A 15,335-nucleotide genomic window follows, 5' to 3' on the forward strand; every position below is an offset into this window, starting at 1 on the left:
AAAAAAAAAAAATTTTTTTTTTTTCCTCTCTTTTTTTTTTTGGCTAAAGAAGGTAAAACAACAAGTTGCGAAAAAAATATTTTTATACAATCAATATACTCAATATACAATCAATATTTATACAATCAATATATTCAATATACAATCAATATACTCAATATACTCAATATACAATCAATATTTATACAATCAATATATTCAATATACAATCAATATACAATCAATATACTCAATATACAATCAATATTTATACAATCAATATATTCAATATACAATCAATATACAATCAATATACTCAATATACAATCAATATTTATACAATCAATATATTCAATATACAATCAATATACAATCAATATACTCAATGTACAATCAATATACTCAATATACAATCAATATTTATACAATCAATATATTCAATATACAATCAATATACTCAATATACTCAATATACAATCAATATACAATCAATATACTCAATATACAATCAATATACTCAATATACAATCAATATACTCTTCGGTGTTTATAAAACAAGTTTTATTTTTTTCTCGGAAGTAAATCACAATTAATTTTTTTTCATAGTTAGCTGTCAATTTATTGTTAACTATGAAAGTTTTTATTAGATAAATCTCCAGGGGGCACCACTAGAGCGTGCTACTTTTCACCATATCTTTCAGTCCCACCTAGCATCTGAGTCAATCCTGTTGACTGTTGGATTTTGCCTTTTTGCATATTAAGGTCAACTTTTAGCCTGCTCATTGACCTCTCCATGGGTGGCATTCAATCTATGATCTGACTCCATCAAAAAATGTTTAACAAAAAAGAAGACACACACACACACACACATATATAAGCAAACTGAATATAACCTAATCTCATCAACTTTGGTTGGCGGTGTAATAATTGAAAGTTATTCGGCTGACTGAATCTACAGAGACTGTGGTGATTCTTATAATTGCCGGTCTGGATGTCTCCTTCCGCACCAGCCAACGATTCACCCTCCGGTAAATGGAACATATGACAAGAATACCAGCTGGTTTTGGCATTCTTCCCGGCAAAAATAATGAAATCAGAGACTTTCGTTAATAAGTATGGGTGATAGCTAGTGCACGTGCAAGATAGTAGTTAGCATACACATATATATAATCTTTAAACAGGTCTGTTATCGAGCTTTTGTGGCCGTCCATTCTTTCATACTTAGGCAGTTTTCTTATTCCGAAGTTATCTGCCACTCTGAGCCATATAACTGTTTTGGCCTGCTCATTGGCTCTTGTCCTAGAATTGAAATAAAGAATGTGACTTTATTTATTGGGGTCTTTCATTTGAAATTATGAAGAGACAAATTCGGTTGCTTTATACTGTTCTGCCTATTGTAACCATGCATTTTAACTGTGTTAATTGAAGATTAATCAACAAAGGCTTCCCTCGAAGACACTACAATAAGCTTTAATTCCCTCAGGTAACACAGTTTTGTTGCTATGGGTGCCAGTCTGTTTTCCTCTTGTAATACTTTTTGTTGCTATGGGTTCCACTCTTTTTCTTCTTATAACACTTTTTGTTGCTATGGATGCCTGTTTTTTCCTTCTTGTAACACTGTTCTGTTGCTATGGGGTGCCAGTCTTCTTCAGGTTCTACTACAAAGGATTAAAATATTTGGTGGATCCATAACAACATCTACCATAGATTTAAAAAACAAATAACGTATTTCACCAAATACGTTAACTTCCTGGAAGCAAATTTCTGTTTCAGAAGCCTTAGTAGTAAAAACATTCTTCAAAGTACGAAAAAATTATAATTTTGTTTTGCTTTTAAAATGATAATAACAACAACAAATTTGCACATCCAGGTCTCTAACTTAGAATGAGCTTCTAAGTATCAAAGTTTTATAAACCCTCTATTGAACAATAAGTTTCTAAATATAAAAGTCTGTTTAATAATAAGCATACCTTACCAGAGATTATGCCTCTATATGGCTAAGTTTGTTTGTTTGTAGTTAAGCACAAAGCTACACAATGGGCTACCTGTGCTCTGACCACCACGAGTATCGAAATCCGGTTTCTAGCGTTGTAAGTCCGTAAACATACTGCTTTGCCGGCCTATATGGCTAAAAGGATGAAAGTTATCCTGTAGAAATGGGTTTAAAAAAAGCTAAACTATTTTTAAATGCAGTCAACATATTTTTAGCCAGTCAAGGAAATTAACAAATACGAGATCTAGTTCATAACAAAGTAATAAAAAGCTTAAAGAACGAATTCATTTTCCAGTAATAATAACAGACATAAATATTTGTTGATTTCCACTTGAACCAATGATGTCTAGCTCAGAGTCAACTAATTCAAAGAATTTCGAAGATCTAGATCGCTACTTTTCTTAATAAAAGTTCCACTGTAATATCATATTTCGGTATTTGTTGAAGGTCTCAGAGAAGCTCTTGTAGTGTCTGTAAATAGTCTTAGCTGTTTTATAGCTTGGAAGTGGTTCTAGAGTTACTTGCCTTTACTCGCAACCAAACCACCTTTCATCGACATGCCTAATTAGCTATTGATTTAAATATCATGTTCAGTGTATATATATTTTTATTACTATTTAATTTTGACTGAATACCGATATCTATTTAACATTTTTTATCGACTGTTCATTCTGGTTGAGAGACGTAATTTTGGTTGAGTGACCGGTCATTCAGGATCAGCAACTCTTCATTTTTGGTTGAGTGACTGGTTCTTCTGTTTGAGTGAATACTTCCTTTGGTTGAACAGTTTTTTTTTTTGGGGGGGGGGGGCACTACTAATTCTAGTTAAGCAACTATTCATTCTGATCGAACGATTATTTATTCTGGTTGAAGAATGTTTAATCTGGTTGACACACATTTGTGGGCGACAGAAATAATGTACTTTTCTTCTCCCAAACTTGGTTGAACAAATGTCTGTGCTTTGTCAAACTTCTTACACTTAGTTTACTGAAGAATAATACATACTCGTAATACTGATTACTCCAGGCTCAATCTGACCACCGGCGAATTACTCATTTTAACCTCTCAAAATGTGGTGAATGAGCTCTTCTGCTGGTGGATTAACTAGGTAACCAAAGGGCTATCTGTACTCTGCCCATCACGGGTATCGAAACCCGGTTTTTAGCGGTATAAGTCTGCAGACATATCACTGTGATATAAGAACGTACAACATGTCTTAAACAATAACCAAATATGTATCACAAACAAAAACTTTAGTGATTTGTTTTTCGCACACACATGTACTGATATTAATCCGTTAGTTAATGTGATATATAGGTAAGGTTTGATTATTTCGTGAGCCATACAAAACAATCCGTTTCACGACTAAGTAAATTGGTGTATGGATATGAATATAGTGTATAGAATAAATATCTCAAATTTTAATGTTTTATGTTAATATGGAAACCAGACATCAATGTAGATCGTAAGTTAAACTAATATGTGAAGTATGGAGTCTAGAATATAGTTAGTTAATAATGTTAATTTTACACATACGGAATGAAAACGGGATATATATGGTAATAAAAATAATGTTATTCTAGAGTTTAACCATTTAACATATAAAGCGATAGAAATAGTCCTTTTCAGGACAACGTAGATTATAAATTAAACTAATTAAACCACGAAGTACTCTATACAATTAATCTAACACAAAACATTAACTTTTAGCATTCACATACTTGGTTTATTAGTGAATAAATGGATATTGAAGTAAAAACTTTAAACTATTCTACATTCTAATATTCTGCCTGAAATTTTCGCAATCACGATATAAACTAGTGCATATATACTATAAAGTTAAACTGTGCAGCACTACAGTTAGTTAATGTGATGCATACGTTATTTATGTATAAGAGGGCACGAAACAGTCCCTTTCAAAACTACGTTGACTGTAAGATTTATTAGGAATGAATATAGGTATGATGCATAGACTAAATATCCAGAGTTTGATAATTTTAGGTTATGCGAAAAATAGTTCTGTTAGTAGATGGTAAGCTAAACTAATGTATGGATATTCGTATGTGTAAATCACTAGGTACGCTATTCCAATAGTCAAAGTGTAATGAATGAAATATTAATTTTGCGCTATTAAAACGCTTTGTTTATTATAGTTATTGAACTGAAACTATCAAGTAGAAAGTTGAAATTAATATCGCGTTAAGAACTAAATACAAAGAAATAGGAGTTTTTTATTATATTGTAATATGATATATACGATTTATGTCTAGAGTTTCAATATTTTATGTTGATATGGAAAACAGGCCTATACATGAAGCACCCTATGCATTTTAAGTATTCAAACGATTTGTTTGTTATTGAAGTGAAGCTATAAGGTTCACCCTAACGATACTGCAGGAACTAATATTGTGTTAACTAAGAACTGTAAATAATGAGATAGTACTTACTTGCTTGAAATGTCATGAATATCTAGAATTTGATTATTTTATGTTAATACGATAAATTAGTGCTCTGCGTAGATTGTAAGTTAAACTAGTGTAGGATGATCATCTCGTCGCCCACCCCTAGTGACGCACTTTGGAACTACCCGCCCCCTAGCAACATATTTTGGAATTAACCGCCTCTAGTAACATAATTTGGAACTACTCGTCCCTAATAGCACTTTTTGGGGACACCTGCCCTCTGGCACCACTATGTGAAACTATGATGTCACGTGACCTCTCGGTCTAAAAAAAAAACTCTTCCCCTCAGTACATCTTCTGGTGGAGTTACCATGGTAATAAACAAGGGTGTTAAGTTAAGGAACGCTTCCAACCATACCTTGAAGTCACTAACTGTTCCCATAAGAAAGACATCCAAGGGAGCTGGAATCAGTGTAATCCCCATCGACCACAAACCTGTCTAGTTCTTCATTGCAGACTCTATGGACTGTTGTGTATTTGGCGTGCATGTACAATAGCGGAGTCCATGTACAATAGAGAACCTATGGGTAGCGGAATTCATGTATTGTGGAGAATCTGTGGAAAGTGACGTCCGTGTACAGTGAAGAAACTGTGGAAGGTGAAGTCCATGTGCAATGAGTGGAGAACCTATGGAAAGCGAAGTTAATTTATAATAGATAATCTGTGGAAAACAAAGTCCTTGTACGGTGAAGAATCTGTGGAAAATGAAGTCCATCTACAGTGGAGAACTTATGGAAAGCAAATTCCTTGTACAGTGGAGAATCTGTGGAAAGCAAAGTCCCTGTATGATGGAGAATCTGTGGAAAGCAAAGTCCTTGTATGGTGAAGAATCTGTGGAAATCTTGTCTAGATATGTGGTTAAGATGCATCTTCTTGTCCTTGGCAAAAGTTTGTTTAATGGAAATTGCGGCGTTTAGCAATAGTGTGTAACATGGACGCCAGACTGAGCACGGTCAACAATGGTGAAATTGTTTCATAGGGCAGTGCAAGACTTAGAACATCGTTCTTACAAAGAGTTATTAAAAAAAAAAGATACTTTGAAACCATTTACGCTATATGTCGATTATCGCAAACTATAACTCTGGCGAGGGATTTGTTTTTAATATCACTTGAAGAAATTCTCATGAATTAGATGAATATCTTGTGATAATAAACATGTAGTGTGGAAATACAGTTTTACTGAATCATTCCCACATTTAAAACGACACTAAAAACGTACTTAGAAAAATATTGCTAGAAATAATTACATCTGGTAAGTGACGTGTCAGACTTTCCGAAGTAACTTTTTACAGCCCTGATTCTGTTCGTTTAGTTTTATTACTCTCGTGTGCTTTATCTAATTGGTCTTTTTTTGTACTATTCGTTTATGTTATTCATAAGCTTTTTTTTGAAGACTAAAACCTTGTGCAATTTCACTAATACGGACTAAATATGTTCTAGTTTGAAAAGTATCAAATTAGTGAAAGGAGTTTACAAGAATTTAGCTGGTTTTTTTTTCACGTCTTTATGAATAGTCCAGTGCACGTTATCATAAATTTGTGGAGCCGGGCGTAGCCTAGTAGTTAGCATGCCGGACTGTGAATTTGAGGTCATTGGTTAGCTTCTCCTTACCACAAAATACACGCTCTGTACTTTGGGGCCGAGGGTGCGTTATTAGAGTAATCATAAAATCTTACTTTTTGATTAGAGTAGCCCAAAATTTGGCGATAGGTGCTGTTGAATAGCTGCCTTTCCCTCTTAGTTTGTTAGCTGGAAATTAGTAAAAACCAGTGCATACAGCCCTTATGTGTCTTTGCATGGATTTCCGAAACAAAAAAAAAACAACGTAAATTTGTGTTGTTGATGTTTTTAACGTCAAGTTAAGCAATGGACCATCTGCATTCTGTTCTGTCTACCAAGAGGATGCTAGCGATGTACGTTCGTAAACTTACCATTGATCCACCAAGAGGACTTGAGTTTGTTTTAGTGCAAATCAACATGAATTTGTGACCTAAAATGAAGATGCACAAGAAGTTTGTTTGCTTTGTTTTGTTTTATTTCGCGCAAAGCTACACGAGGGCTATCTGCGCTAGCCGTCCCTAATTTAGCAGTGTAAGACTAGAGGGAAGGCAGCTAGTTATCACCACCCACCGCCAACTCTTGGGCTACTCTTTTACCAACGAATAGTGGGATTGAACGTCACATTATAACGCCCCCACGACTGAAAGGGCGAGTATGTTTGGTGTGACGGGGATTGCACAAGAAGAGAATATTATAAAAATTACCGAAAACTCAGCGAAAAGCTGCACAGTGGCCTATCTATGCTGTACTTACCCTGGAGGATCGAACCTCGAATTTTAACGTTATAAGCCCTCGAACTTACCGCTGAGCTAGCAGACAACCTGAACAAATGATAAACATAATATTCTCTTGAACATCATTTAAGAATGTGATTAATGTCCTTCGCTCCTTCTCCCACCCCCCGCGTTTAGAATGAAAACTTAAAAAGGTCCACATCAGGAGTACGAACAGCCAGAAATATTTAAATTTAAGCTTCACCTGATTGATATTAGCGAAATAAAATGTCTGAAATTCTAAGTCAGGTTTATTATCTGGAGACTGAAAATTTTAAGCCCCTTTGTGGCCAAACTTTAAGTTTGGGGGCCTATAACGCTAAAAATTTGGGTTTCGATACCTGCAGTGCTCACAGCACTTAACCTATTATGTAGCTTTGCGCTTAAAAACGAATAAAATTTTGGAGAGGTATAATAATTAACTTGAATAAGTGAACAGTTTTATAACTGGAATTACATCGTTTGGTTGTTTTAGAGCAAAGCCACTTCGGGCTATCTGCTATGTCCACCGAAGGGAATAGCACCTCGGATTTTAGCGTTGTAAATCCGTAAACTTCCCGCAATCCCACCGGGGGACAGAATGACTTCGTATGAAATGCAATTGTTTGGTCGTTTGTAGCACTTCCACGATGTTACGTTAGGTGTAACATGATCTAGAGAGATGACCTATTTTCCGATTGACAGATTACGGTCAGTTCTGGTTCTACTTCTACTGGTTTTTATAATCCGGAGAAGTAATGTGGTGGAAACAAAAGTTTTTGATGATAGGTACATTAACATCCCTGGCGTACTCTTCTTAATAGTTCAGATGTTAACTTTAGCTTCTGTAATCTGGAGAGATAACCTCGGTATTTTCACGATAATGTTAAATGGGTCCAGGAATAAACGAATTGCTCACAACGTTATCTTTTTCTCTACAGGAGACTTAACGGGAACAAACTTCCATCTTTACCCGACATGCTGTTCTCCACTACACCCAAATTGAACCGGTTGTAAGTATCGTATTCGTATAATAATTTTCTTCCGCTCGCTCATCGCTGTTGGTGTGTCTATCTCTTTTTGTATTTGTGTACACCCTACAAGTTAACGCTTTTATAACCAGCATGGGCACATTACAATCTTCTTCGATATATCGCGAATTTTACCACCATAAATACATTTTGGTCAAGTGTTTTATGGAAATTAATCGGAATTTAACCCATATTTTTTTTCTAAAGTGTTATAGCTACATTAATACTCGAAACAATGAAGAAAGGCACACAAAATCATGTTTGTAATGCACCTGTATTTGATATCTTGGTAAGGAGGGGGCTAAGACAGCTATACCTATCAAACAATACAACTGTGGCGTCTACTAGGTGGAAGCCAAGCTCTAACAATCATTTATCACAACTGTCGTGTCCACCAGGTGGAGGTCAAGCTCTACCAATCACATATCACAACTGTCGCATCCACCAGGTGGAGGTCAGGCTCTGCCAATCAAACTACATAACTGTCGTGTCCGCTAGGTGGAGGTCAAACTTTAACAATCAAACAACACGGCTGTCGTATCTACTAGGTGGGGGTCAAACTCTAACAATCATTTATCACAACTGTCGTGTCCACCCGGTGGAGGTCAGGCTCTACCAATCATATATCACAACTGTCGTGTCCGCTAGGTGGAGGTCAAACTTTAACAATCAAACAACACGGCTGTCGTGTCTACTAGGTGGGGGTCAAACTCTAACAATCATTTATCACAACTGTCGTGTCCACCCGGTGGAGGTCAAGCTCTACCAATCATATATCACAACTGTCGCGTCCACCAGGTGGAGGTCAAACTTTAACAATCAAACAACACAGCTGTCGTGTCCGCTAGGTGGAGGTCAGGCTCTACCAATCATTTATCACAAATGTCGTGTCCACCATGTGGAAGCCAGGCTCTACCAATCAAACAACACAGCTGTAGTGTCCACTAGGTGTAGGTCAAACTCTAACAATCAAACAACACAGCTGTCGTGTCCACTAGGAGGACGTCACAGTTAATAAACTTTTGTGACGCGTTTCTTAATGGGTTTCAAAGAGTACTTAATAAATCAAGTTATATTTTAGATCAACTTATTTTGCTTTGCTTTTCTTGAAACTACAGTAAACTTTAAATTTATTATAAACTAATGTTTTCTCTTAACACATTAAATATCTTATAAGGAACTTTCACTGGACTTCTCACGGTCATTACTGATATTGACTACATTTATTGGTAAATAAACTAAATTTGACATCTGTCATGGTGCTTAGTCATAACGAAGTAAGTATTTACTCTCGAATAAGGTGTTCTTCCCTAGAACTGTAAATGATTGCTCCTTGAGTGATGAATTATAGTTATAACTCTGATTTTTCTGATGAAACCGAGTTTAAATTGACTTTGCAGTTAAATAATGAAAAATGAATTATTTACTTTCACTTATGGCAGTAATACTTATTTCTTATGTTTATCCCAACCTATTATTTAATAATTCTTATATTTTCCATGCTTCATCTTTCTTTTGTGTTTCCAAAATAACTATAACAACTGTTGTTGTAACAAATGGTCTATATAAATGGTATTCCGACCCCTACTGTACACGTTGTATTCCAGCTGGCGTGATGAGCTCAGGACTGAGCAAAACGCGTCGTTAGCAATGGATATAACCAATATAGCGTGATTGGAATAATATTATTATAATACAGATTTTTAATTCTTGAAAATCCCCAAGGGAATAGATTAAGAACGTAGTGTTAAAAAAATATAATAGGCCTAGCATAATGTTTTATAATAAGTGTAATTCTGATTATGCTTCGCTAACTTGTTAAAGGCGTTCACACCATAACAGTTGTTTACTTTAGTGTTGTTGCACGTTTGGCATAAGATCTGCAACAACTTTATTTCCCGAAAAATTCTTGGTTGTTTACCAAACTTTCAAAAGCTATTTTCCCCCTGCAGGTGGTTAAGGGTACGTACAGAATCCGTTTTACATTACTGAACCTCCACCCTGTTTAAGAATGATTAGGTGTTTTAGTAAAGCAGTTGGTTCATTGGGAGGTTTGATAAAAAACAAGTGTTAAATTATATATAAACTGTTATCAACGATCAGTACTTCTTAATACTAAAGACTCTCGTGGACTCTGATGATACTAATTAGAAGTGATTAAAACAAAATCGATCATCCAGCACTTCAGCCACTCTGATAGTAAAATGGTGCATTTTTAATTAGGTCTTATTTGGAGGTTGACGCCTTTGGCTAATTTCGACTTACTCATAACACCTTGCATATTTATATGTTACTCTTTTCTCTATTTAGTTAGGTTTAACTAGTCTTCTTTTGAACTTATTGTTACTTGGTAGTTGCCTGCGAAAATAATGCGTGGCTATGGGTCCACAGCGCTTTTGTTGAATGGTTGGTGCTTGGGTCATTTCCTGCTTGTGTAGTGTCGGAAAAGCTTATTGACTTAGGATGCTTTGTCAGAAACAATGTAGTCTGTTGTTTGAAGTAATATTTCCAATACTGTGACCAGTCCATTAAAATACACTTATAACAATGACTGAAATGTAGATTTCGATATAGTGAAGAAACAGACAAACTATAACTCTATAACGTCTTTGGCTTGGCTAATATTGAACACAAAGCTACACAATGGATTATCTTTGTTCTGCCCACCACGGGTATCGAAAACTGAATTTTAGCATCTGCAGCCTTACCGCTGAGCTACTGGAGGGGAGGGGGAGGAGCTAATGATATCGAAGTGTAAATTTTTTTTTCTCTCTCTCTCTCAGTTCACTGTTTTTATCAATTTATTGCATATTTTGACAGTTTCTTTTTCTACGTTGATCATGAGTTTCATCAGTTTTTCTCTCACCCTGAATGATCTATAAAATTACTAAAGCAGTAATTTGACTCTTAAACAGAAATAAATACTTAAGATATAAGATTGATGTGTGGCTTTTGACTCACCCAAAGAAGTGATCCGCGCATGTTTTCGATCTGGGGAGGAACCCGCCCCCTGGTGTAAAATTTCACATATAAGGTATGTGAAAAGGCTTGGGTCTGCCAACTTTATGTATAATAACTATATTACAAATGACTTTAGTAAATAATTACCATATAGCTTGAACAAACCTACTGAGTAGATGCAACGAAGGGCAAATAAAAAAAGCCCAATATTCATTTAGTGTTTGTGATATTTTGAATATTAAAAAACAAACGACTTTTCAATATTTTTTTTTTTTTGTGTTGGGAAGCACATTAGAATGGAAAGCTTGTATATGTAAGACACAAAGATTTGTAAGCATAATGAAATATTTCATACATACTACAGACAGACCAACGCTCTGTCGAAACATGTAGTATGTATTAAAATATTTCCTTATGCTTGCAAATCTTTGTGTCTTACATATACAAGCTTTCTAATTAACTTAGTAAAAATGTGTTCACGTAGTCAGAATAGTACTGGGAAGAAAGTGAATAGAGCAGTGGTGTCAAAGGTCAAAATGGAAGAGGCGAGAACATCGTTTTAGGTCAATATTAAACAAGCAGAGGAGAGGGAGGGCTACAGTAAAGTAAGTAAAAATAGCTTATTAACCGTAGAAGGCTAAGAAAGCAAGCTGTGATGTGTAACAAATTGGTTCGTCTTGTTGATTGTATTTTAATCATTACCGCAGGACACGGGGGAGGAAAAGGGAAGATAAATAACTTTTTTCACTCAGTCTCCCTCTACAATAGAATTTTTTTATCCTTACTTCTGGTATACTTTGTTAATTTTTTTCTCTCTTTTCCTTGGTGAGTTAGGCCTGGCATGGCCTGGTGTTTAAGGCACTCGACTCCCAATCTGAGGGATGCGGGTTCGAATCCTCGTCACCGAACATGCTCGCCCTTTTAGCCGTGGGAGGGAGGCATTTATAACATGACGGTCAATCCCACTATTTGTTTGTGAAATATTAGTCTAAGAATTGGCGTTGGGTGGTGTTGACTAGCTGCCTACCCTCTAGTCTATCAATGCTAAATTAGGGACGGCTAGCGCAGATAGCCCTCGGGTAACCTTGCACAAAATTCAAACCAAACCTTGTTGAGTTAATCCACTACCTTTGCCTCCATCCCATCAGAATTTGTCTCTTGAACCTCTGCTTGATTTTGTTCTGTGTATGGGTGCCAATGTTCATTTAACAAAAGCACGTAAATCAACGGCCATGTTTGGCTACAGTAACTGGCGAATGTTTCTCCCTGAAATTTCAGCTTAAACCTCAGTAAACGGACATTTTGCATTTATATAAAATAAACACAATATACAGCTCTATGTATGCAAGGCATAACAACAGTAACAACAACAAAACACGCGTGTCAGCCAGAAATTAACGAGTTTTTTTCCGTATCTACGAAACGTAGCTGGTTAATAAATAAATTGTTTACCAGGTTTTTACTTGGAAATACTACGAGTTTTTTTTTAACCCAACACACACCACAATGGTGTCTTTATTCTTCTTCATTGTGGCGAAACCGATGATCGTGAACGGTTCCTTCTCAGAAAATTGTTTTCAACTTTTCTTTCTTATTTCTCCTTTCTCTGGATGCCAAAATGACCTTCGACATTGTACGCAGGGGCAGAAAAACCAACCAATCACTGCTCGATGACAACTGGGACAGCTTTTATCTCAGTGGCAGGCCTTCTCTTTCATAAACAAAAACTCGCAGCTGTCCATCTTTCTTGATCAAACTCGTCGTGTAGTTCGCGTTTTTATGCTTCATTATTCGATAATTACGAAAAGCACAACAGAGAAGGTATTGATGGTTGTGTGTATATTGAGGAACATAAAATTAAAACACTTTCCACTTCTGTACTTTTTATCTCTATTTTTTTTCTATTTAAAGAACTATCGGTCTTTTCTTTATATTCCAATTGTACTTTCCTTGTACGCCTCCCAGTGGCACAGCGGCAAGTCTTGAGAAGTTAGAACGCTAGAAACCGGGTTTCGATACCGATGGTGGACACAACACAGATGGTCCATTGTGTAGCTTTGTACTTAACTATAAATAAACAAATAAACTTTCGTTGTAGGCTAAATCATAACGTGAGTTTTCCTTTTTTTTCTGGTAAGGAGAATTGTCAAGCATTATATCATCATTTTTTAAATCCAATTTAACTAACACTTCTACATAAAATAATTTAATTAATACATTTACATAAACATTCAGTGACAAATATCCCAATTTGTTTAAACTGCGCACGTGAAATTGTTTGTTTGTTTGTTTTTCGAATTTCGCGCAAAGCTACACAAAGGCTATCTGCGCTAGCCGTCCCTAATTTAGCAGCGTAAGACTAGAGGGAAGGCTAGTCATCACCACCCACCGCCAACTCTTGGGCTACTCTTTTACCAACGAATAGTGGGATTGACCGTCACATTATAACGCCCCCACGGCTGAAAGGGCGAGCATGTTTGGTGTGACGAGGATTCGAACCCGCGACCCTCAGATTGTGAGTCGAGCGCCTTAACCACCTGGCCATGCCAGGCCACGTGAAATTGAGTTGAATCGTGAATTGTTAGATAATTTTCTGTTCAGCGTGGCTCAAACCTGAAATTCCGGAGATTGTTTTGTTGTTAATTGGAAAGCTACGACAGGGATCGAACCCTGATTTTACCCGTAATAAGGTCTCAAGCTTACTGCTTTGCTTAAAATATCATGGGTAAGGCAAGCACGTTAAGGTTAGAATTACTTAATACATGTTTCAACTGGGTAATTCCGGAGAACCTATGGGCAGCTCTATTTTAAACATCATGGGATAAGGGTGGTATTGCTAAGAGGTTAGAATTACTTAATACATGTTTCAACTGGGTAATTCCGGAGAACCTATGGGCAGCTCTATTTTAAACATCATGGGATAAGGGTGGTATTGCTAAGAGGTTAGAATTACTTAATAAATCTTTCAATTGAACACATAGACTGCCATATTTCTTATTTAGCTATCAGAAATGAAAGCAGCTAATTACTGTATGTCGTTCGTTTTACGATGCACAGTAATTATAATAATTATTATTATTTTAAGCACGTTGTCACCGAATTTAAAATTGTGGTATTCATCATCCTGTAGTTATATTTAGGGTCGTTTTTATTGCAGTATACACATGCACACACACACGTGTTGATTTATACCCTGATTTCTTCGACAATGTACGGCTTAGACGTAGCCAAATCTTTAATTATATTAGATCAGATAAACGTTAACTAAGTACTTTCGTTATGCCTACTTAACCTCCTACCGAGGAAGATCCACAACTAACTAGATAAGGCTAACAGTGGGAGACGGGGGAAGGATACCGCAAGCACAGGTCGTTATCTTCCCTTTACCTGTTTTAAACACTTGTAGTGGTCCCATGACCTCAGAAGATCTACTGGAATACCTATGGGCCTTGGAAAAGACTTTAAGTTGCTGTTACAGTTTTCTCCATCCACCCATGAAAACTTTAGCTCGACTTAGTCTAAGTTTTAAACGTATATAATTCTGAAAAAATGTAATTTTGAAGAACTAAAGATTGGGTAGTGGTTTACTTATCGATTAACATAATGGAGCAGTTGCTCTCAACAGAAAATTACTGTTGTTGTTGTTGTTTGTTATTAAGCACAAAGCTACACAAAGGACTATCTGTGCTCTGCCCACCACGGGTATCGAAACCCGGTTTCTAGCAGTATAAGTCCGTAGACATGCCGCTGTGCCACTGGAGGCTCTCAGCAAAACAAGTCAGTTCTCCCATAGTTATTTATTTGTACTGTTAGCTATGTGTGTCTGTCTGTGTCGGTGTGTGCGCGACCTGGGAGGGTCAGGTTCAAACCAGACCTCTTCTTTATTACCAAACGAGACTTTCTCTCCTTCTTTCTCTGAGCTAAAAAAAAAAATGTGTCTGTCTGAGTGTTAGCTGCAAATTTGATTGGTTTTTAATTTCGCGCAAAGCTACATGAGGGCTATCTGCGTTAGCCGGCCCTAATTTAGCAATGAAAGACTAGAGGTAAAGCAGCTAGTGATAACCACCCACCGCCAACTCTAGCCTATGATAGACTGCAAGTGCCTTACGTCATAATGAGCAACTTACCTTCCTGGGCAATAAAGAGGACAAAGAACGATGACCACTTTAACTTATTTAACAGAGAACATGATACAGAATACTGTACTTTGTGTGATAGTGGACAATGTACAAGTTACTGAGCACTTCGATTGGTTTGAGAGTGGAAAGTACACAAGACATTGGCGAGTTAAATGATTTCATAGCGGCGAGGGTGCCGAATACTGACCAGTCCAACCTACTGGTCATTGTATCCGCTAATGGCTAGTGTTGTTTTGTGGAATAAAGAGAACCACTTTAATTTGTTGAATAGTTGAACTGATAATTTTAGCTTCTTTTACAGTGAAAATAAAGGGACAATGTTTTTTTTTTATATAATTTTCTCATCATTAGTAAAACAATGTTTTTTTTACCAGTAATTAATCATAGTTATGTTTCTTAACCTTTTATTTTTTAATCTTGTTTAGGACTTACTTAAACTTTTTTTTTTTTTTTTTTTT

General features: G+C 36.2%; 1 protein-coding gene across 2 annotated transcripts in view; it reads left to right on the forward strand.

Annotated features, from left to right (window-relative positions):
* Positions 1–15,335, forward strand: part of LOC111086691 (slit homolog 2 protein-like) — a 220,077-nt gene that overhangs the window by 109,310 nt on the left and 95,432 nt on the right. Inside the window, exon 4 of one of the 2 annotated variants that reach the window (XM_022390532.1) lies at positions 7,688–7,759. The exons of the other annotated variant lie outside the window; for it this stretch is intronic. Coding sequence (XP_022246240.1) covers positions 7,688–7,759 — 72 coding nt within the window. The remainder of the gene's footprint in view (positions 1–7,687; positions 7,760–15,335) is intronic. 2 annotated transcript variants of the gene reach the window in all.

This window comes from Limulus polyphemus, unplaced genomic scaffold, assembly GCF_000517525.1.
Source record: "Limulus polyphemus unplaced genomic scaffold, Limulus_polyphemus-2.1.2 Scaffold1327, whole genome shotgun sequence".
In the NCBI taxonomy this organism is placed as follows: Eukaryota; Metazoa; Arthropoda; class Merostomata; order Xiphosura; family Limulidae; genus Limulus; species Limulus polyphemus.